At 34.7% G+C, this 22,542-nt stretch overlaps 1 protein-coding gene across 2 annotated transcripts; it reads right to left on the bottom strand.

Moving 5' to 3' along the window:
- Positions 1-947: 947 nt before the first annotated feature.
- On the bottom strand, positions 948-22,326 carry LOC147393015 (uncharacterized). 2 transcript variants are annotated; one of them, XM_086455362.1, is made up of 8 exons: positions 22,186-22,326; positions 13,378-13,504; positions 12,194-13,266; positions 11,191-11,251; positions 10,979-11,100; positions 2,404-2,494; positions 1,399-1,446; positions 948-1,285 (listed from the first exon to the last, which is right to left on the bottom strand). In XM_086455362.1, exons 2-8 carry the CDS (start codon positions 13,378-13,380, stop codon positions 1,163-1,165), a joined length of 1,521 nt encoding a protein of 506 aa, XP_086311488.1. In that variant the 5' UTR covers positions 13,381-13,504; positions 22,186-22,326; the 3' UTR covers positions 948-1,162. The 2 variants fall into 2 exon arrangements, with proteins under 2 accessions (XP_086311488.1, XP_086311486.1); XM_086455360.1 differs by having other exon boundaries at positions 12,194-13,504.
- Positions 22,327-22,542: the final 216 nt, after the last annotated feature.

Here is a 22,542-nt window from a genome sequence, read left to right as displayed (position 1 = left end):
ACAATGATGGAAATTCTTGACTTGTTGCAATTGAGATTATTTTTCCCTATTAGTTTAATTTCGAGTTACTTTGTACTCGACGATGTGAATGTCGAACCTCCAAGATTCAAAATCTTATCTTGAGACATGGTCTCGATCTGAAGACATTCTGAGACAATCCTGAAATATTCAAAGCTTCATTCTAAGATGTTAAGAAACTTTAAAAACCATGTTAGCTTTATATTAAGGATGCCAACTACCAATACAATCATGCAAGCTAAGAATAGTAACTTGAATTTGGTCATTTAAAACTGATAATAGTTATCTTGTTTTTTACTATTTTTTCTTATATAGGTAGTCTCCTTGACTTCCTTGCATTGCTTCTGTTTTTTTTTTTTAATGAATTATTTACACTTGTCGATAGAAAAGATTTGTGCCCATTGCGATCACAAAGACTGTGATCCATTCATATAGAGTGCTTCGTTTGAGGAATGCTTATAGATTAATTGATGTAAAGCATTTGTTATTTTTGGCTGATTCCTAGTGTCAAGCAATTCATCTATGAATCTCATCTTTATTAACTAAGAAATGTAGAGGCCAATATAAGATGAGTCGTGCTGGGGTGATATTGGAGTTACTGCGATTTTCACATTTCTGACGTAGGGAGCGCACATAATCGTAGATGTGTTTCCTTGAGATACGAGTAAAAAAGCATCTACAGTTATGCGTGCACCTCCATGTCAGAAATGTGAGAATCACAGTAAATCCAATGTCACCCCAGCATTAGTGATATAAGATATCACAAGTTCAACACTACCAAATATCAGAAAAATGTTTTGGGTGCAATTCTTGTACCTTTTCTACCCTAGATTCCACAACAAGGTGTTTCTACGAATGTCCAGAACTACCACTGAAATTAACAGTGATCTTGAGAGCTCCCACAGATATTTAAAGTAAAGCACATGAAATATCAAAAATTCACTGTTCTTGATTATTGAAGGTTTACATTCTGTGTTGTACATGTTGTCTACAACTCCGGAGGGAATATCAAAAATGAAGATTCTTATAAGCACTTGTATTTTGTACAGGGTGAGGAAAAAAGTTGACTCAGTAATGTGCAAATCCTTTAAATTTAGTTGAAAAAAAAGAAAGAAATACAACATACATTTGGGGGGCGGAAAGCTTATACACACTTGCATAAATCCTCTTGAGGGTCATGACCATGTTTTGATGCTACACTTTTAATTTCCTTGGTATCGTTTTTGGACTTCAGTTTTCGTTTTTTGGCAGCTAGACGAGGCCTTAACTGTACAACATTTGAAGAAGTATAAGAGCTATAACAAATACTTATATCTAACAATATAAATATGTAATTTATTGTTTAAATAGTAAAAAAACCAATAAACTGCATAGACATACCAGTTCAATGTATTTCAGATGCATTAGGACTTGATCCGTTTCCAGCTCCTACAAACATGGTTGCAAGAAATTAGGAATGTGAAGCCAAAAAAAGGGGAAGTGGAGTATTAAATATTTTAAAACAAATGGTTTCCTAACACGCCACCCCAATTCATATGTAAATCACCAAAGAATTAGCACATATCTTGGGGTGGCATTAGCAAAAGTTGGTGTGGCAATAGAAGTTCTCAAAATAATTAAATAAAAGCATGTATAAGGCAACCAAAATACCCAGCTTATGTATCATCAACTAATAATATTCATTTTGGATAATCAAGAAGAAGAGATGCATAAGTTGAATATGTGTTGTGCTTGTAAATCACAGTACCGGACTAGGTAGGTCATCCCTAGAATTGGTAAAAAAACCTAATGATTGCAACCGTTCTGAACAAATGACCATAGCTGCCCCCCAATTGAAAGCGTTCTTTTGAATGGACAAACGAGTTTAATTCTAGTCCAAAACTAATGTTGCAAAAATTCAATTGTCGGACAATTAAGATCGTCGAAGCAAGACAGTGAAGGGGCATATTAATATTTAGATAAATCAGATCAAGGACCACATGGACCCATGCCGCATATGCATCCCAAATCTTTGCAATCCAAAGTGAAATCTCTCCATCGGATGGTTGGAATCACTGCAGTAAAAATTTTGGACTGTGACAGAGTAACAAACCTAAGCGTAGACATATAACATTTGGTCAGGTCTGTATGTTACACTTTATAAGCTTTAAAACCTGAATTCGCTCTTAAGTGGAAATGTTTTTTGATGGGTAAGCTAGACTTGAATCCACTGTTTCAAAGTTGCATTGCACTATGCCAACCAACCTAAGTTACTATCAATTATGATCTGTAATGCATCTATTGCTAAACAAACCTCTCCAACCATTCAGTAATTTGAATAATAAGAAAAAAAAAAAAAAAATTATAATGATACTGAACAAAAATAAGACTAATATGGATATTCACCTGAGGAACAGCACAGTCAGAATGGATTGGGTCCCAAAGAACAGAACAAGAGCAGTCCCAATCATCGGTTTGAACTTCAAAAAGTGGAGCTCTGATATAACAAACTAATTTTTAGAATATCTTCATGAGAGTAATTAAACTATATAATAAAAATTATCTATGTATAAATATGCAATGGAACCTATGTATTTGAGGAAATAGGGGAAAGCAGTCTCCAGTTAATGAATGAAGGAAAACTATTCATAAAACAAAAAAGGAATAAATCAAATTGTACAATTACCAAAATTCTACATATAAACAAAACCAAAGATCTTATCTATTACAAAAACAAAAAAAAAAGAGGAAAGAAATCTCCAGATAATAAATGAAGAAGTATCATAAAGGCCTGGATATTAACAAATCTGTACAGATGTTATCCAATATTTTTTTGGATAACTAATCAGTTATGTTACATGGACATGGGGTACAGGTGTTAAAGTCTGTAAGGACAAAGTATTGGATTCGCAAAGCCTGACAATAGGATACACAGACTCTGCAGCATACTTATAAATATTGTAAACTTATGTAATTGTTTTTTTAAATAAAGAATAATAATAGATAGTATGATGGAATATCTTTTGCTTTGTATTATATATAGTTTTCTTTGGCCTACATAGAGATCATGTTGGGCAATTCAGCCACACAAAGATTTTACATACTGTGGTGACTGACCTCACAAACAAATAAGTAAACAAGACTAACATGCGGAGGGCATCTCTCTCTCTCCAGACACATAAATATGTTACATTTGGTAGATATATAAAATCTCAAGTGAAAAAAGTAGTACTCTAAAAATAAAATATTTTAAATATTAGATTGTATCCAAGGTTTTAAATAGCGTTCTTTGACTTTGTAACTGATAGGGGCCACTAACAGAATGCCATTTTGACATTTTGTAGTGATGGAATCCACCACAAATAATATTAAAAGATGTTTCCAAAAATATGTGTTTCAAAAAGAAATTTGAATTTTGAACTTAAATGATGAAAATAACAAATGCTATATAAGTAAACTTTTTTTTGCACAAAATGATTATATAATACAGTTATATAACATTGTAATGGCCATTATTTTTGTAAATAATGGCCACGATGAACAGTAAATGACCCAATAACAAAACTCCATTATTGTCCAAAGAGTGGAATGGGTTTTTGGAGTTACCATTTTATTGACTGTTATTTACCACGGTGTTCTTTCTAAAACCATGATTGAGTGGGTCCATATTTGTTCACTTAATTTCTAGATAAAATAATTTCTCATATCCATGATATATACTTTAATTGTTTTTTACCATGAACATTTTTTTAAAACACCCTAATTAAGCAGCTTTGAGTACGTATTTGTTTGCTTTAGTTATATAGATGAAGTAACTGCTTACATTCAAGAGCATGTACTTTGATGTATATAATTTGCGAATGATGAGTTGATGAAACTAGAGAGGGAGCCAACACAAAACTAGAATAATGGAAAGAGATGTAGGAGTCCAAGGGCTTTAGAATAAGTAGAACCAAGATCGAGTATGCGGAGTATAAATTAAGCACTAACACCGGGAGAAGGAATGCGCAACAAAATTGATGGTCTAGAAATACCCCAAAGTGACACTTTCACTCTCTCCAGTCTATATTATACATAAGGATAAAGAGATTTGAGAAAGATGTTGCTCGTAGAATTGGAGTTGGATGGTTAAAGTAGATGTGCACGTCTGGAATGCTATGTGACTGTTGTATACCAATCAAATTAAAAGGAAAAATTTATAAGATAGTAAAGCCATCTATGTTATATGGAACATAGCAAGGATAAAATTAGAAAAGAACATATTAGGAAGAATGTTGGAGTAACTCCAATAGGTGAGAAAACTAAGAAAAAGTTGACTGATATGGTTTGGAAATGTCGAACGAAGGCTCGATTACAGCCCCAAATAGAAGAAATATCCAAGTTGAAGGTCCTACAAGAGAGAGGAAGGTCCAAAAAATCATGGATGGAGATAGTAAAAGCACTATGAACTCACTTTAAATAACAAAAGACTTTGCTTTGGACAAAGAGGAATGGAGGAACAATATTCATTTGTCAACCCCAAATTGTTGGCATACGTCTTTGTTGTTTGTATCTTGCAAATAAGGAAAAGAAAAACCAAAAAACTAATAGGCAAGTGTCAGCCTAAAATCCAATGTAGATCCAAAAGGACACTTTACCCATTTGAAAGAGTACACCCAACATTGCTAAAGAGAAGGATACTAAAAGAAGCCCCATAATATAAAAAAGGATTAGAAAATAATAAAAGAATCCATTTACACAACACACATTAAATTAAAATAATAAAAATAATAGTTGAAGACAACATATTTGAATAAATTAAATTTTGTTTAAAAATTCTTTGCATGTGTCAGACATGTATGACAGGTTGTCTAACAGGGCAAACTTTCAAAAAGTAGTCACTTCACATAGCTATAAGACAACACCTATGAGATATCATTGCTAATGGATCCTAAAAAATTGGCAAAAAAGTATTTTATTTATTTATTTATTAAAAGGCAATCACATTATGCAAATAACATGTTAGTTTCAAAGGAAAACAAGCTACAAAGCTTATACAAAATGCATATATGAGTTATGATCGACTTTGAACAAGAATAATAGATCGTTGCATGGTTATTTTTACATGAGTAAGAAAATCCATGGTTCAAAATTCAAATCATAGTTAGCATTTCAGAGTATGCCCAAAATTTGGTACAAGAATGAAGTGGCTCTAGTTTGGATTCAACTAAAGAATTCAATAAAGTTTTCAATGAAGAAATGAAGAACATAAAAAAATACTATATTAGAATGGTTCAAAGTGCAATTCAGAATCACATTTTCAAAAATTGATTACAAAATTAGGAAGTGCAAGTACAGATAGATTAGGCTTTCATAACCAGTCATACATAGAAAAAGAATGTTTTTAATAGAACTGATACAATTGGGCATGCAAATATTCAACAAAAAAACTTTAAAATTATGTAGAAAAACTGCCAAAACAAATAAAAAACGGTGAAAAATAAAATCAAAGACCCAATGGTAGAAAATCTAAAACTCCATCCAACACTGAAAATCAAATCAGGGACAAAATCACACAGAAATCGAACTCAGGTCATCACTTCCTAAAAAAAAAACCATGTACAATTCTCCCCGTTCCATTCGACCAAAAAATGCACGACAGAATCAACCTATGTGTAAACCAACCTAATGGTTGGGCCATGGCCTCGGGCATATGAATTGGAAAAATCTATCAGTGGAGAGTGCAAGAGAAGATGATTATGACATGGTTTCGAATAATTGACAGGCTGATTGGTACATGGTACATTAGTAACCATGGTTTCAAAGTTTGTGCCATTTAATAATGTTTCAGTGGAACATCCTGCTTTCGTCCAAAATCAGAATGAAACATTGAATGTTTCTGATTGTCTCAGAATGTTACAGTTGAAGATCGTTATGGTTTTTCCCCCCATTGAAATATTGCCTCGGAACAAGATTTTAAAGTTCGGTATTACCACCATTCTCCAGTGATGATGGATGGGGGTGAAGCAAAGTGAAGAACTTATTAGCAATTCAAGGAGGATGGAGAAGTACAATCAGCAACCGACACCGGGTTTGTTGGAAAACACCTATTGATGAAGTGGATAACAACATATGGCTACAACATGACCAATGGAGTGACAAGCATTGCAGGTACATGGGATTTTTGCGAATTATTTATTCACTTCATTCAGTGAAATATTCATTAGAGTTTAGTAGTTTGTGGATTTCCATGGATTGTTGAATTGAACAGCCAAATCAAACCTTTCCTTATTTATTTGATTGATGCACGAATTATTTGAGGATTTATTACTATGGTTCAAAACAGTGTATTGTTTTGGTCAAGAGATACTTTTGACTTATTGATCCAAACATGGTGGTGGAACACTAATATCCATATTTTTAGTTAAATAAGTGAAGGTGAGTTTTGTCCCTATGTTTAAGCTATACCACCCACAAAGTTTACCACAACTGATTACCCTCAAAAAAAAAAAAAAAAAAAAAATTGTTACCAACTTACCAAGCTGGCACCTTCAGGAACGCTAAAATTCCCATATGCATCGAATTGTCTTAGGCATAGGGGAAGTTGGATGAAAATAAAAACTCGAAACCAAAGCTTAAAAAGGCCATTCCTATCTTCATTTCTCCCTATCATCACATATCTAAATCCCAAGAACTACATGTAAACACCCCCAAAAAAAAAATATTCTACAAAATTTGTTTAAAAAACTAAAATTGAATTTTTTTTTTTTTTTTGTGATCAATAAAGATAATTTTATTAAGAGCAGAAAAACGAGAAGGGTCAAGAGGACCAACTCAAAACAAAGAAAAAGAAACAAGAAAAAGGGCAGGCAAACAACAACGAAAAACAAAAACAAAAGACTGTCACGACAACGAACAAACCCGTTCCCATCTCACAACAAAATCTTCAAAAAAGACCCCCTTAAACTCCTTATAAAGTTTACTCCAAGAGAACATAAGCTCCAAAATAGAAAGAACTAGTCCTTCCTTCGTGGTCTCTTTCCCCTAAAAAATGCAATGATAGCCATGTTTCCAAATTCCCCAACAAACTAAAAAAGTAGCCACGAACCAAAGAATCCGTTTAGAAGACAAGAAAGATCCTCCCCACGATAGCCAAGACTCCAAAGCCAACTTAACTGATCTGGGAAAACAACCCACGATACCAAACAAAGATAAGAAATGCGACCAAATGTGATGAGCCATCCGATACTGAATGAGTAAATGGTCCACCGTTTCTGCCTGAGAACTACACATACAACACTGATTCGGCAAAATAAAACTCCTTTTAATCAACTGATCCATAGTAGCGAGTCTCCCTAAAACCGCCATCCAAAGAAAAGTCGAGATCCTCAGAGGAACCTTACCACCCCAGACAAAAGAGCAGGGAAACGACGTTATTATACTAAAAGCAATACCCTCATACAAAGACTTTACCGTAAATTTCTTATCCCTAATACCTCCCCACACTCTCTTATCTTCTGAGGAACTCACCATACTAATGCTCTCCAACAAAGAAGTTACCTCCCAATGTTATCCACCTCCCAATCATTAAAAGATCTTCTAAACCCAAAATCCCAATTAGTCACCCCATAAACTTAAGTTCGGTCTCCATTTTCCTTAAATGGATTAGTTCATCTATTTTTGGCTTTCTTCCCTTTGATAATAAGCTTTAAAATATTGTACAATAAGCAATAAGAACTTCAACATCACTCAAAGTGCTTATGGATTTAGTTTTAGGTTGAGGGTAATTTGTTGAATGGAGTTGTTGCAAATCTTCCCGAAATGAATTAGTTCATCTATTTTTGAGTTTTTTCCCTTTGATAATAAGCTTGCAAAAATATTGAATGATAGGCATAAAAACTTCAACATCATTCAAAGTGTTCATGGATTTAGTTTTAGGCAGAAACTTATTTGTTGAATGAAGCTGTTCCAAATTTTATAAAAGAACTTGACAATCTAGGGGATTTCAACATCTAAAACTTATGTTTTTTACAAGTATCAATCAAATCGAAGATTTATAAAAGGGAAAAAAACAGAGGAGGAAGACCTAACTGAAATAGAGGCACAAAATAAACCCCCAAACAACTGGCAACCCCCAATTTGCAAGTTCTCCTTACAAAAAAAACCCCACAAAAAAGAAACCCTTAAATTCATCAAAAACTCTTTTCTGGTTAAAAATGAACACAAGAATACCAATGATGACTTCCTGGACTGAGCTCTTTCCCAAGTAAAAGGAAAGAAAAAAAAAAAAAAAAGACTATCTTTTCTTTCTAAAGACTCCATAAAATCATTTCTTTAGCTCTAAAGACTCAAGACTAAAGATGGCCAACTCTGAAAAAGAGATAGCCAACCACTGGGAAAAATATTAAGGAAATGAAAAAGAAGCATGAAGCGAGATGGAATAGTACAAGAGGAAGGATAGTGGATGAGGAGATGATTGGTGGATTCACCGTTGTCTTTACATAAAAACAGAAGTAACAACACAAGACATGATATTATTGACGATCAAAATTCTATATAAATGGCCAGACAATAAAAAAGGAAATCTTGAATGGGACTCTTGAACTTCCAAATAGCCATGGCTGGAAAGTCACAAGGTAAACCAAACATTAGAGAATGATAAAACTCATGGTCATTTCTTCTTCCGCATTGTATGGGATTTGAATTAAAGTGATCCAATTGGATCATAAAATGTGTATCATCCCCTACTCTTTTTTTATTATCAATGGGACCTGCAGGATGGTTTAGGAGTTCTAAATGGTTGAGAAAAGACGCTTCAGTATCCAGTCAAAACAACTCGTGTCTAAGTTGGTTTGCAATCAGGATCTATCTAAGTAAGAGGTCAATAGAGGTGAGTTTATGGTTTCTCATCTACAATTTGCAGACGATATGTTAGTCTTCCTTGATGCTTTGATTAAGTAACTCAGATTTATTATGGTCTTTTATGTTGCTTTGAGGCAATTTTGAGTTGAGAAATAGCATCATGATTTGGTTTTCAAGTAGGCCAATTTCCAACATCATATCTAGGGCTTTAGAATTGTATAGGAAAATTTCTAGTGTTAAGGATCTTGTTACTGCGAGAGTTGAAAGTAGGTTGCAATCTTTGAAAAGCTAAAAAAATTTCTGAAGGGGAAAAGTTGAATTGATCAAAATCACTCTACCCAGTATTCTTATTTACTTTCTGTCTGTCTTTTCCATGCCAGTGTGGATCTTCAGTAAAATAAATTGTTTAGAGACTTCCTGTGGAATGGCATAAGGATGGTAACCACATGTTACATTTGGTGAAGTGAAAACTTGTTTGTCTCTTAAAGAGGTGGTTTGGGTTCAAAAGTTTAAGCACATAAACATTAACCTCTTGGGAAAATGGTTTTGGAGCTCTAGAGATGAACAAAGAATTTTGTAGAGAAGAATGATTTTGAAAACATACAGAATGAGCCCCAATGGCCAGGAAAGAGGTCAAACCTTCTTTCGGTTTTAGTATGTGGTAAAATTTAAAATTCTTCCAAAATTCAGGAGGTTAACTTTCAAAGTTGGTAGGGAGGATGAGGTTCACTTTTGGGAAGATGGTGTGGCGTAAATTATCTTTAGGTGCAATTTCCTTTCCTGTACTTTAATGCTTTCGGGGAAAAAAATGTTGATGCAAAATTTCATTGTTCGAATTGGAGAAGAGAGGTCATGGGACTTTGGATTCAAACGAAACTTCAATGAATGCAAACACAAACGACTTCTGACCTTATTAATTGAATATTCTCCTTTCCTTCCCTCTTTTAGAAGAGGATCATAGAGGGTGAGCTTGCAATCCGGATACTTGTTTTTCTGTCAAGGCTTTCTATATTTCCATAATACCCATCTCTACATCAGATTTCCATTAATCGTTATTAGGAGCCCAAAGTTCCTTTCAAAGTGTCATTTTTTGTTTGGTTGAGGCCTTGAATGCAATCTTAACTTTCAAAGTGTCATATTATCCTTATTCCACAATCCTTGGTGCCTCCCCAGATCTTTAAAAAAGAAAAAATATATATATGTTAACTTGTTTTTAATGAGTTTAGTTGTTCAATGTTGGCGGTAATCAACCCAATTCTATGGTATCATCACCCAAAGACTTTACCAACTAAGCTAGCTAGCACCTACAATGCTTCCCTAAATCTATCCTATCCTTCTTCCAAAGTTGTCAGATTGCAGCTTAAGAAAGATTCCTTTCGAAATTCGTTTGCTATATGTTGGGGGGCAATTGAAAGGAAAGAAACAACACAAAATTCAAAGGTAAAAAAAACTCTCTAATAGGCCATTCTTGTGTAGAGTATTTAATGAGTTCAAAAGGGAACTTTTGAAGATCTTTTGTTTAGGTGGGGAGAGGCTTGTCATTAATGAGGTGTCGTTGTTGTGTTCTGTATTTGTTAGAGGTAGATCCACTCAACCTTCTCCTTTCTTTTCTTCTTATCAACCAATCTTCACTTACCAAAAAAAAAAAATTGAGGAGGCACTCATATTTTTTCTTCTTCTTTTTTATAGGTAAAGATAAGTTAGTGGTTAGCATAAGATTTATGGGTTCAATGGGGTTTGAACCTAGGACGTGGGAACAACTCTCCACACATCTTACCACTTAGCTAAGTGGCACTTCTTAATGAGGCACACATATAGAAGCCTCTACAGAACAACATATATCTCTTGACCTTTTAAAATATTTTAGTAAGCCTCAAGGTGATATAAGGAAGTTTCCCTTGAGGCAAACCTTAAGGTGCAAGCCTCAAAAGCCTTTCTGAAAAATGGTTTCAATCAGTTTCTTTATAGTCTCCATCAAAAGTGGAAAATGTAATCCTACATGAATGCAATACCATGTAAAAACATAAAACATGATGAGCACAAAGGCTTCAAAATAATCATTTATCCTAATCCATGGAATGACATAAATATTTGAAATATATGTGATATATTGTAGGGATTGTTCCAAAAATACATTTACCTGCGCCATTTTCCACAAATAGTTCCCTCAGCACCGTCTCCAGTATTTTCATCTAGGACCTCTCGACATTGAAGCCAATTACCTACTGATTTGAGTGTGGATGACTTCTTGTTATTCCACTCCTAAGATTACGAGGTGACAATATTTCTCTATTACGCTCCCAAAACTAAACAAAACACTAAAAATGTAATAGAATGGTAAGTGAACCTTACATGCGAACTGCCACACTGTATAGGATCCATTTCCAATGGTTCACCAAAACAATCAAAATCACTGCACCAAAAAAAATGTAGAAGAGCAAGAAGAAATGAGTAGCATGACCATGAATATGACAAATGAAACCGTGAAAAGGACAAAAAATGAGAGATTCGTTTAAATTTTGAATATAATTTTCTTTTTTTATATGTAAAATTTGTATATAAATCTCATAGAGATAATATTGCTTCCAAAAAAAATTCCAATTCTTGAGTTGCACATGAATTCAATGCTTCTCGCTTGGCACACAAAGAGATTATAAGCTTGTCATTCTGTGGTCATTAAAAGAGAATCACATAAGGATTATGATGGATAATTTTATCTTATTTTAGTAGAGGCATAACTTCTTGGTCTTTGATTTTAATTTTCAATGTTGGTTATAATTTTTATCATCATCATTATCATTTTTGTGGCCAATATAATCATCGTCGTCGTCGTCATCAAGATGGTTTGATCATGTGCAACGAATCCTGATTGCACTCTCGGTTAGAAGGAATATACAAATTCAAGGTTCTAGAGCTAGATGAAGACTAAAAAGAACGTGGACTGAGAAGTGAGAGCAGATGTGAAGACACTTGAGAATTAACACAAGATATGGCTTTACACTGGATTGAATGGAAGAATAAGATTTGTTTAGCTGACCTCAAATTTTTGGGATAAGACTTTAAGTATTATAATTTCCATAATGACAGCAAACCCTTTCAATATCTTTCCCTTTTGGGATAGGTAAGGAGGGAAAGGCAGGGTTTCGATCTGTGGTCTGTGGTATTACCATTCATGAACTTTACCACCTCACGGAAGTGCTACCTCTAATATCATATAATAATCAAAATTTATTATTAGTGGTGGTGGTTATTGTCAATCAGAAGGTTAGGACCAAATGCAAGAAATCCATATGTATCAGCACACAACCAACTTAGAACCATGAGAATGAACATGAGTACCGTTGATAGAACATACTTGGAAATTGGACCAGACCAGTCAGGAACTTCGGCTTGAAAAGCTTTACCAATTCGAACACCAGTCGTATATGGCTCACTGTCTTTCAACATGAATGATATAGAAACCGAGCCCCCTTTAGATACTTTATTCCTACATTTGGACGGCACTTCACTCTTGACATTAAACGACTTTTCAGTGGTAGTCTGCTGTGAAAGTTTTCGCTTCTTTCTCAAACAAGGCTGACAATACCACTCATCAACTGGTATCTTCTTCATTCTAGGATTGCAACAAGACACATGAACTGCCTCTTCACAATTATCACAAATTAGCATTTTCAGCGGATGTTCGGAATGACCACATATTTTGCATGGTTGGGACTGATTATGGTCACCATTAACACCCACAACATCAATAGAAGCACAACCTCTGGTAGGCAAAACTCCTTCAAGAAGACCATGACGTCTGAGTATAGAGATGCATATTTCTTTTTCTGAGAGATTTCCATTCAACAGCTCTGCAGTCAAAATCTCAGAAGAGGAGCACTCCGCGGTGTCATCCAAGTCCCTCTTCAAGGAAGCTGAACCATGCTCCATATTAGACTTTGATGATGAGCAGCTATCGTTTACACTATAGGACTCCAAAGCTGATTTGGAGATATTATTTAGTGCTTTATCAAACCCTTTCTCTTCTCCACCTAGATAACCGTTAATAGACTCGGACTTTGAAACAACCTCAAGACCCCTAGTTTTTTTCATCTTTGTGCAAGGAACATCATCAAGCTTATGTAGTCTATGTTGTACATTAATGGATGTATTTTGACTACAAAGATCTTTGTTAGCAGCCAGTGAAGGTGCTTCTTCAGAACTCATGTTGGAAAGACGGTCACCACTTCCCTTACTGTTTAACGAAAAATTACCAGAATTCTTTTGTGATTTTCTTCTCCTGTACACAAGATTTGGGACTGCAGGTGCACACATATTGCTGGCAGTTGAAAATTTTGAACAGATCCTTGAATGATTTAAATCATGAGAACCAGTTGAAATGGGATCTGTGCAGTCATCCCGAGGACATTCTTCACGTTTTGAACATTTCTGCCAATTTTCACCACCAGGCATCCAATTACATAGTAAGTCTTGTGTTCTGTGGTCAGATACAAAAGAAAGAGCTGATTCAATTGAACTAGGAAGAGTACTCTGTATCACCATTTCACATGTACTTTAGTATTTTGCTTGTATCACTCCCAGATGAAGCAACTAAATCATCTGACCATCTACCAAACATAAGAAGATTTTGAGAACTTATTCACGTCCATTGGTTGTAGTAAGCACCCTGAACAATTACAGCAGACAATGCCAACATAAAATAATGGTAGTAAGAAAATAGCCAGAAGAGACATTTTGAGACACTTTTAAAGTTTCACAATAGAGTAGCTCATCCACATGAACTCTACATACACATCACGTACAGGTTAAGACAATATATGAAAGCAGTGTACAATTGTCTTTTTGAGTAAGTCTGCTACCTCACCCAAGGGAAGTGTTAAATATGTACTGTGATGAAATCTATGTCAAAGAAATAAAATTTATTGTTTAAAAAAAAAGCTCCAAGTCAAGGAAAAAGTTCCCAATTGATACACTCAGTTACAGGGCAACCACTATGCAATCTTGGTATTTTGGCAACCACCGAGGCAGTTGGCACACCATGCTTGTTGCCACTTGAAAGGGTCAAAGATCTATCTCCATAGATAAACAAGATCATCGAATCTGGCAACCAACAAATTTAATTTGACAATCATAGAGAAATGGTGATGAAGTATCGTTTATGAACATCAAAAGAATGATTTGCGGTCTTCTGAGCTAAATAGTAGGAAGGGATGCTTTGATGCATTGGCAACCGCAAAATGTAGGTTTGGAAAAACAGGATGGTTCTAAGACGCATCATCATCACCACCTCATCAACATCAAAGGTTATCCCAAATATTTAGGGCAAATTTTATTTCTTAGAGTCTAATCAAATTTTAAAAAATTAACTGTAGAACACTAATTGTTTTTTCGATTAGACATATGAATTTAGAGATCTGTAATAAAGCAATGATGTAGGACAGCCTAGGTTTTATTGATTCTAAGGCTGTTCTACCAATAGGAAGAGTGGGGGAAAGTTTAATTAGATGGCGAAGAAGAAAGAAAAATTATAGAAGGGGGATTTCACAAAAAGATTTTAGACCTATTTTAAGTCCTACAATTAAGGTAGGAAACATTCAAAGAACACAACAATAATAATTTTCCAAAAAGAAAAACGAAATTGAGATGATGGTAAAGAGTTTAGGGACTGATCTAAAAATAGAAAATAAAGAAAAGGAGATGTAGAAGAAGAATAGATGACGAAGAAGAAGAAGAAAAAGATAGAAGAATTGATGCAGGACGGAGAGGGAAGAAGATGAAATAAAGGGTAGGTGAACCTGGTTTGGATTTGGGTAAAGAATTTGAGCTACGATAGAGTTATTGTAATAGTTTAGGGTGAACCCAAAAAAAATTTGGGTTGCAGGATTTAATTAAGACGTTTTGCAATTAGAGTTAAGGATTAGGTTTACAAGGTAAAGGAAAGTATTACGGGTTGAGGGAAAAGGGTTTCAAGAAAAGGTCTCAAGCCCAAAAGGTTTTATTGGCCATTGTGAAAAGTTTCAACAAAGGCCAATTGGATATATAAAATACAAAGTTTTGCAATTACGATACTTTTGCAAGAGAGTGTTGTAATTAGGTTTCGCAGTATGAATTAGAGTTAGATAATAGAATATAGGGTAGATTTGGAGAAGAGATTAATGGTATAGGTATTTATGGTTTACCTTGGATTATCCCCAATGATTTCCATGACATCATTAGTAATAGAGAAGAGAAAGCAAGATCGGCTGAGTTAGCCAATCAAGCGGAAAACATTAAATGAAGTTCAAGCTCTTGTAATACAATCCTAATCCCATCTTCCTAAGAAATCTGCAAAAAGGACCTCCTTCATTTCATCATAGTTTTTTAACCACAAAAAGATAAGGCCCCAAATTGTTAGATTAAGTTTCGTACTACTCGAAGGCTTCTCCTAAAAAATCATACTATTGCGCTAATTCCACAAGCCCCAACAAATGGTGAAGTGTGTTCTACTCCAAAGCACCCTTTTCATGCCAGAGAAATAACTCCACATGTGCAACCACGACTCAAAGAGTACACGAATGGACTCTGGCTTGCAAAGCGCCCCTCCAAATAATCCCAAGAAATGTGTCCATACCTCATTCGCCACTCTACAATGAATGAGAACGTGGTTCGATTCCGCATCCATTAAACACATTAGACAACAATTGGCTATGCAAAACCCCCTCCTCATAAAAAAGTCCATCGTTTGAATCCTACCCAACATTGCGGTCCAAATGAAAAAGCCTACCTTAGAAGGTACTTTTGGTCCCCACACCACTACCACCGGGAATAAGGGAGGTACTTCACTCGTCAAGGACCAATAGAAAGAGCCCACCGAGAACAAACCACTCTTGTTTTCCTTACAAATTCTTGTATCCTCCCTCTCTATATCAAGCTGAAGTGAACTAGTGTGATTTATCAAATTCCCCACTTCCTCTACCTCCCAATCGTTAAAGTCCCTCCGAAAACCAAAGTCCCATGACCACAACCCATCAAGACATCGCCTAAAGCTAGTGATTGAAAGCCCTTTTTTGTGGAAATCGAATACAAAATAGGAAAGTCCTCCATGAGCAGACCTTCACCGCACCAACTGTCTTCCCAAAATCTTACTATATCCCCTTTTTCCTACTTTGAGTCTTGTCCTTACTCTAAACGTCGGCAACATCATCAAATTGAATACATCAAAATTCAAACAAGAAAAAACATAAACTTCTGTAAAAAAAAATTATCCCATAAACTATGTGAAATCAATTAAAATAGCCATATCTATAGGCTCCCATGTTTTAGACTCTAAACCCTAATCTTAACATGACTTAAACATTAATGTTTTTTACCTTGAAAAATCAATCCCGTGTAAAACTGATACCCTATCACTATTTTGACCATATATTTCTCAAAACTCATTAGAATCACAAAATATTGGGCCTGTTGGATAGGTAACTGAATAACCTTTTAAATGACACAAAAATAAACCTTAATACGACAAGTCCCCCCCCCCCTTCTCAAAATAAGGTCTAAAAAAAGTGACATAAAATATATCCAGAATTAAACCAAATTCCTAAAATAATCTAATACAAATAAAAAAGAAGACTTTTGTATCCTTAACATCCATCCAACCCATTAATGAGCTACAAAATTTACTAATAACGACCCATGATCTCTATGTTCCCATCAAGAATTAACTTGGAATCACACCAAAGATTCTTGACATGACACTAAGATGGTTTCAAACCATATCAAATCACTAAAGTTTTCAAGAAGAGATCTGTAAAAAAATTATTACATAATTAAATAGAAATCAGTTACAATAGCCATACATATAAAATCTCAAAATTTAGATTTTAACCCTAATCCTAAAATGACTTAACTTAAATGTTTTGACACTAAGATACAAATCCAATCTCAAAATGATACCATTCTCAAAATACATTGGATTTGCATAATCTTGGGCTCATTGGATTGGTAACTGAATAACCTTCCAAATGACATCAAAATCAACTTTACAAGATAAGTTTAACCCTTAAAATAAGGCTGAACAAATGTGACATGAATAGTACTTAAAATCAAATCAGACTCCTAAAATAATTATATATATATATATATATAACTCAAACTAGAATGTATTAAATCTAACTAATTTAAAATAATCTCAACAAAAAAAAGGTGATAAAAATTTAAATCTAGACCCAAAAAAGGGCGATTGAAATAATAACAAAATTTCCATTGGAACTTGTGACTGTTGACTTGACTTACGTTAGCATTAAACAATCTTCTAGCCTTTGGAGGAAGGGATTATCAAATGTCAAAATTTAGGAGTGATGGCAGAGTTGCTTGTTTATTGTATAGTTGTTATGTTTGGAAAGGTAACTTAATGTGTACCTCGAATTCTCTAAGGATTTTCGCCAGAAGGTGGGTAATAGTGGTAGAGTTCACTTCTAGGCATACCATTGATGTGGTGAAGTATCACATAAAGACGATTTTTTTTATTTTGCTCTCTCTCTCTCTCTCTCTCTCTCTCTCTCTCTCTCTCATTTTATTTCCCTCAAACAAGGAAAAGAGGCTTCAAGTCAAGATTTTGGCAGTAGGGGACAAAGGTGGTGCCTCACCATGAAGATCTCTTTTCTTTTTTGTTGGGCAAGTGAGATTAGCAATCACTAATTAGTAGGTGAAAGATTTGAAACTTAGGTCGTAATACCAACACTCATAGACTTTAACCAACTTCGCAAGTTGTCACCTTTAGGAGGATCTCATGTGTTGGGATGGGAAATGGATTATCATGCAAGATTGACCTTAAAAGGAACTTGAATGCACGGAAAGATTGACTCTTTGGCTAGTTTACTAACCGATTTGAATGAACCTATCTCCCTTGATGAATGACAAATGGTTACACTTACAAGCATGGAGTTGTAAGGCTTTTTAAAATTTTATTAAAGAAAATTAACAAGTACTTGGTGAGATGTCTTGGTTATCTTAGATGAGACGGAAGGTTTAGCCCATTTTTTATACCAAAAAGACAAAAACGAAGAAGAATGAGAGGGAGAAAAGGGGGAACTCATCCCATGGCACCTCTTTTCTTCACAAACGATACCGAGTTGGGTCTCGAACAATTTTTGAAACCATGTCACAAAGAGCCCCACTTAAATACAAAATCCTTTAAAAAAAAATTCTACACTCCTTAAGCATTTACACCAATGTTTTCAAAGGCATTAGAGGCTTGCTGCAGAGTCAGGCTCTCAAAAAATTCCTTGAGACTTTTGGAAAACGTTTTTATCCCTTAAAGGCTTATGCCTTATTCAAAGAGGTGGTAAAAAGTCTTACACCTTAAGGCAATTTCCATCCTACTTTGCTACGCCTTTTGACTACGAATCACAACTCATTCTTGTATAAATTCTCAATTCTATACACCCAAAATCTGAACGTCCCACAACAATCCAATTCTTATGAAGAAAAAATTCCTAAGAAACATCTAAGACCTATTTTTCTAGATCTAAACTGACTTAATGGGGAAGGATTTCGAGGTTGATCTAAACTATAAAATAAAGAAAATGAGAAAAATAGATGAAGGAGAAGAAGATAATAGAAAAATAGAAGAATTATCTTCAAATCGCACCAAGGGTTCTTGACATCACACCAAAATGACTTCACACCATATCCAATCACTAGAGAAATTCCCAAGAAAAGATCTATAAATCTTTTTATTAAATAAACCAAGAGAAATCAATTATATGCATGTGCCCCTTAAACTTTGATGTTTTTTACCGTAAGATACAAATTCCATCACAAACTAATACCCTACCAATATTATGGTTATAACTTTCTCAAAATCCATTGGATTTGTGAAATCTTGGGCTTATTGGATATGTACCTGAATAAACTTTTAAATGAAACGAAAATTAATTTTTTAGGCTAAGTTTTGACCCCTAAAATAAGGCATGAAGAAAAATGACGTTAATAGTACTAAGACTCAAATCGGACTCAAAAAAAATTAAAAACTAAAATGTAATAAATCTAACTAATTTTAAGCTAATCCCAACAAAATTAATAGTGATAAAAATTAAATCTGGACCCAAACAAACAACAACCTATATAATTACAACTTTTGCATAGAAGCATGTGACTGTTGGCTTGATTTGCATCCCGCATTCTCCAATCTAACCTTTGGTGAAAGGGGTTATTAGATGTAGAAATTTGGGAGTGATGGCATAATTGCTTGATTATTTTATTGTAGTTGTGTTAGGAGAGGTAACTTAATGTGTATGTGTATTTTGAATTCTCCAAGGATGCCAGAAGGTGGGTAATGGTGCTAGAGTTCACTTTTTAAGTATACCATATCATTGATGAGGCGAAGTTTCATTTTTTGATCGATAAAAATAATTTTATTGAAAAAGGAAAAGAAAAGGGGGGTCGAGGGGACCAACCATGTGGTGAAGTTTCAATTAAGATGAGCTTTTAGTTTTGTTCTCTCTCTCTCTCTCTCTCTCTCTCTCTCTATATATATATATATATATATATATATATATATATATATATATATATATATATCAAGAAAAAGGCTTCAATTCAAAATTTTGATGGTAGGGACATAAATGGTGCCTCACCAAGAAGATCCCTTTTTTGGCTAGAAAGTGAAATTAAGAGTCAGTAATTAGTAAATAAAAGCATGTTTGTCGTAGTATCAACACTCATAAACTTTAACCAACTTCACTAGTTGTTAACTTCAATAAGAAATGGGTTATCATACAAGATCGGCCTTAGAAGAAACCTGAATGAAGGAAAGATGGACTATTTGGTTAGTTTACATACCTATTTTAATGAACATATCTCCCTTGATGGACGACAAATGGTTGCAAGCATGGAGTTGTGATTCTTATTTTCTATAAAGAGAAAAAAGACTAACACCCAACACACTCTACTTACCTTTCATAAAGCATGAATTTCAATCTCGAAATTTCGTCTCAACTTGTTCATGAATGATACAGAGATGACTTGACAAAATTGCGAGACATCTCACTTACCTTGATGAGATGGAAGGTTTCGCCCAGATTTCTAAACCAAAAAGAAGAAGAGGACGACAAAGAAGAAGAATGAGAGGGAGAAAAGGGGGGAACTCGTCCATGGCATCTCTTTTCTTAACGATCAATACCAAGATAGGCCTTGGACGATTTTTGAAACCATGCAACTAAGAGTCCCCATCTAAATAGAATATCCTTGAAAAAAAAGCTATACCCCTCAAACAATTTACACCAATCATTTCAAAGATTATTAGAGGCTTGCACATCAAAGTCCTGCCTCAAAGTCAGGCTCTCAAAAAATTCTTGAGGCTTTAAGAAAACGCAATTTTCCCTTACAAGTTTATCCCTTAATCAAAGAGACAGTAAAAAGTCCTACGCCTTTGGGCAATTTCCATCCTACTTTTCAAGGCCTTTTGACTACGAATCACAACTTACTCTTGTATTCAAAACGTTCAACCAAATTCCCAATTCTATACATCCAAAATTTGAGTTTCCCACAACAATCCAATTCTTATGAAGAAGAAAAAAAAAACCTAAGAAACATCAAAAGGCCTGTTTTTCTAGATCTAATTGAATCTAACCAAGAAAAAAAATAACATCCAAACACTATGATCAACCAACACGCAAATTCAAGATTAAACAACAAAAGAACGAACTTTAAAAACCTTATAACTTAGGTCAGTTTGTGTGATTCAAACTGCAATTTTCTTCTTTAATCCTCTATCAGCAATCTCTTCTTCTCTTTTCTTTTTTTTTTTTTTTTTTTTTTGTTTATCCTAACATCACACCTTGCTGCCCCCATCACCCAGCCCAACAGATCTAAGTTTGAACCCTAGAACTGTTTCCTAAAACCCATCCTTACACAGAACCTGCTGTAAATACTTAACACTGCTGCACCATCCCCACGACCCCATTAATTCTCTAAACCTAACCCAAACTACCCTGTTAAGAACCCATACTGCTGCAGAAAATTTCAACCCTAATTTCAGCCTATAACACTGCTGGTCCTGTTTGCAAACCATTTTGAACCTCACATAATCCATATCCTATCCTTATTATCAACCCTAGACCTAGTCCTAACCTTTTCTAACTCATATAAAGCCAATTGGACATCTTTAATCCCCCATATTTTATCTTCTCCTCTCTTCATCCTACATCAGTTGAGATGGGAAATGGATTAACATGCAAGATGGCTTTAGAACAAACCTTTTTTTAAAGGTACCGTAGAAGAAACCAGAATGAACGAAAGATTGACTCTTTGACTAGTTTACTTACCGATTTGAATGAACATCTCTCCCTTGATGAATGACAAATTGTTGTAGGAGTGGTGTTGTGAGGCTTTTAACAATTTATGAAAGAAAATTAACAAGTACTCGGCGAGACATCTCGGTTATCTTGGATGAGATGGAAGGTTTGGCCTGGATTTTTTAACCAAAAAGAAGACAAAGAAGAAGAATGAGAAGGAGAAAAGAGGGGAACTCATCTCATGGCATCTCTTTTCTTCACGAACGATACTGAGATGGATCTCGAACGATTTTTGAAACCATGTAACAGAAGAGCCCCTACCTAAATACAAAATCCTCTAAAAAAAATCTATACTCCTTAAAAATTTTACACTGATCTTTTCAAAGGCATTAGAGGCTTGCCTTAGAGTTAGGCTCTCAAAATTTTCTTTGAGGCTTTAAGCCTCAGAGTCTGGATCTCAAAAAATTCCTTGAGGCTTTAAGAAAACACATTTTTCCATTAAAGGCTTACGCCTTATTCAAAGTGGTGATATAAAGTCTTACGCCTTAGGGCAATTTCCTACTTTACGACATTTTTTAATTGGGACATCAAAGCTTGAAGAGTAGATTTTATGTTTAATCACAAACCAGATTCCCCCTACCCCCTTATTTCTTCTACTTCCCTGTTCGTCCTGCATCACCTTTTAACTACGAATCACAACTCATTCTTGTATTCAAAACGTTCAACCAAATTCCCAATTCTATAAACTCAAAATCTGAACAACCCACAACAATCCAATTCTTATGAAGAAGAAAAAAAAACCTAAGAAACATCAAAGGCTTATTTTTCTAGATCTAATTGAATCTAACCAGGAATCAAAATAACATAGAAACACTATGATCAACCAACATGCAAATTCAAGATTAAACAACAAAAGAACGGACTTTGAAAAACCTTATAACGATGTACAAAGATCTAAAGCGGTAGGAACATAATTGTTAACGAAAATTACATTACAGGCATCGAATAACAGATCAGATAATCAAGAACATGAACGTGTGCAACTGTACAAAACAGAAAGAGTTAAAGATTTTACCAGAATCTGAAGGGATGAGAAACCCTAGGCACCTTTCAGACCTTTGAAACGACGTAATGTGTGTTCGTGTGGGTGTGATTTGAATATGGCTCCTTATAGAGGAAGTAGAGAAATGAAAAACTGGGAGTTTTTAAATATATGACAAATTGGGATTACTTTTATTTATGTGATAATTACTAGAGCACCCTTGGTTGAAGTCATGTAAGTTTTAATTTTGTGTGGGCATGGTTGGAATTTTTTGCCACCTCGCCGTCTCGACCCCACTTCAGCATCTTGGTGGGTCTATTGGCCTTCTTGGTCTGGCTTGTAAGTGTAAAACCAATCGAACATGATAGGAACGTAGCCAACACACTAAAG

The sequence above is a fragment of the Akebia trifoliata genome, chromosome 10 (assembly GCF_017979445.1).
Source record: "Akebia trifoliata isolate Shusen 1 chromosome 10, ASM1797944v1, whole genome shotgun sequence".
In the NCBI taxonomy this organism is placed as follows: domain Eukaryota; kingdom Viridiplantae; phylum Streptophyta; class Magnoliopsida; order Ranunculales; family Lardizabalaceae; genus Akebia; species Akebia trifoliata.
The sequence above is the reverse complement of the archived record's forward strand: the minus strand, read 5'-3'. Positions and strand labels throughout refer to the sequence as shown.

What these genes read in the sequence shown, in the direction of transcription:
- LOC147393015 (XM_086455360.1), bottom strand. Translation starts at nt 13,380, where the DNA reads ATGGTGATACAGAGTACTCTTCCTAGTTCAATTGAATCAGCTCTTTCT. An exon ending in CTGACTGTGCTGTTCCTCAG is followed by an intron (nt 1,447 to 2,403) that starts GTGAATATCCAT and finishes CCATGTTTGTAG; the next exon opens with GAGCTGGAAACGGATCAAGT. An exon ending in ATCTGAAATACATTGAACTG is followed by an intron (nt 1,286 to 1,398) that starts GTATGTCTATGC and finishes AATGTTGTACAG; the next exon opens with TTAAGGCCTCGTCTAGCTGC.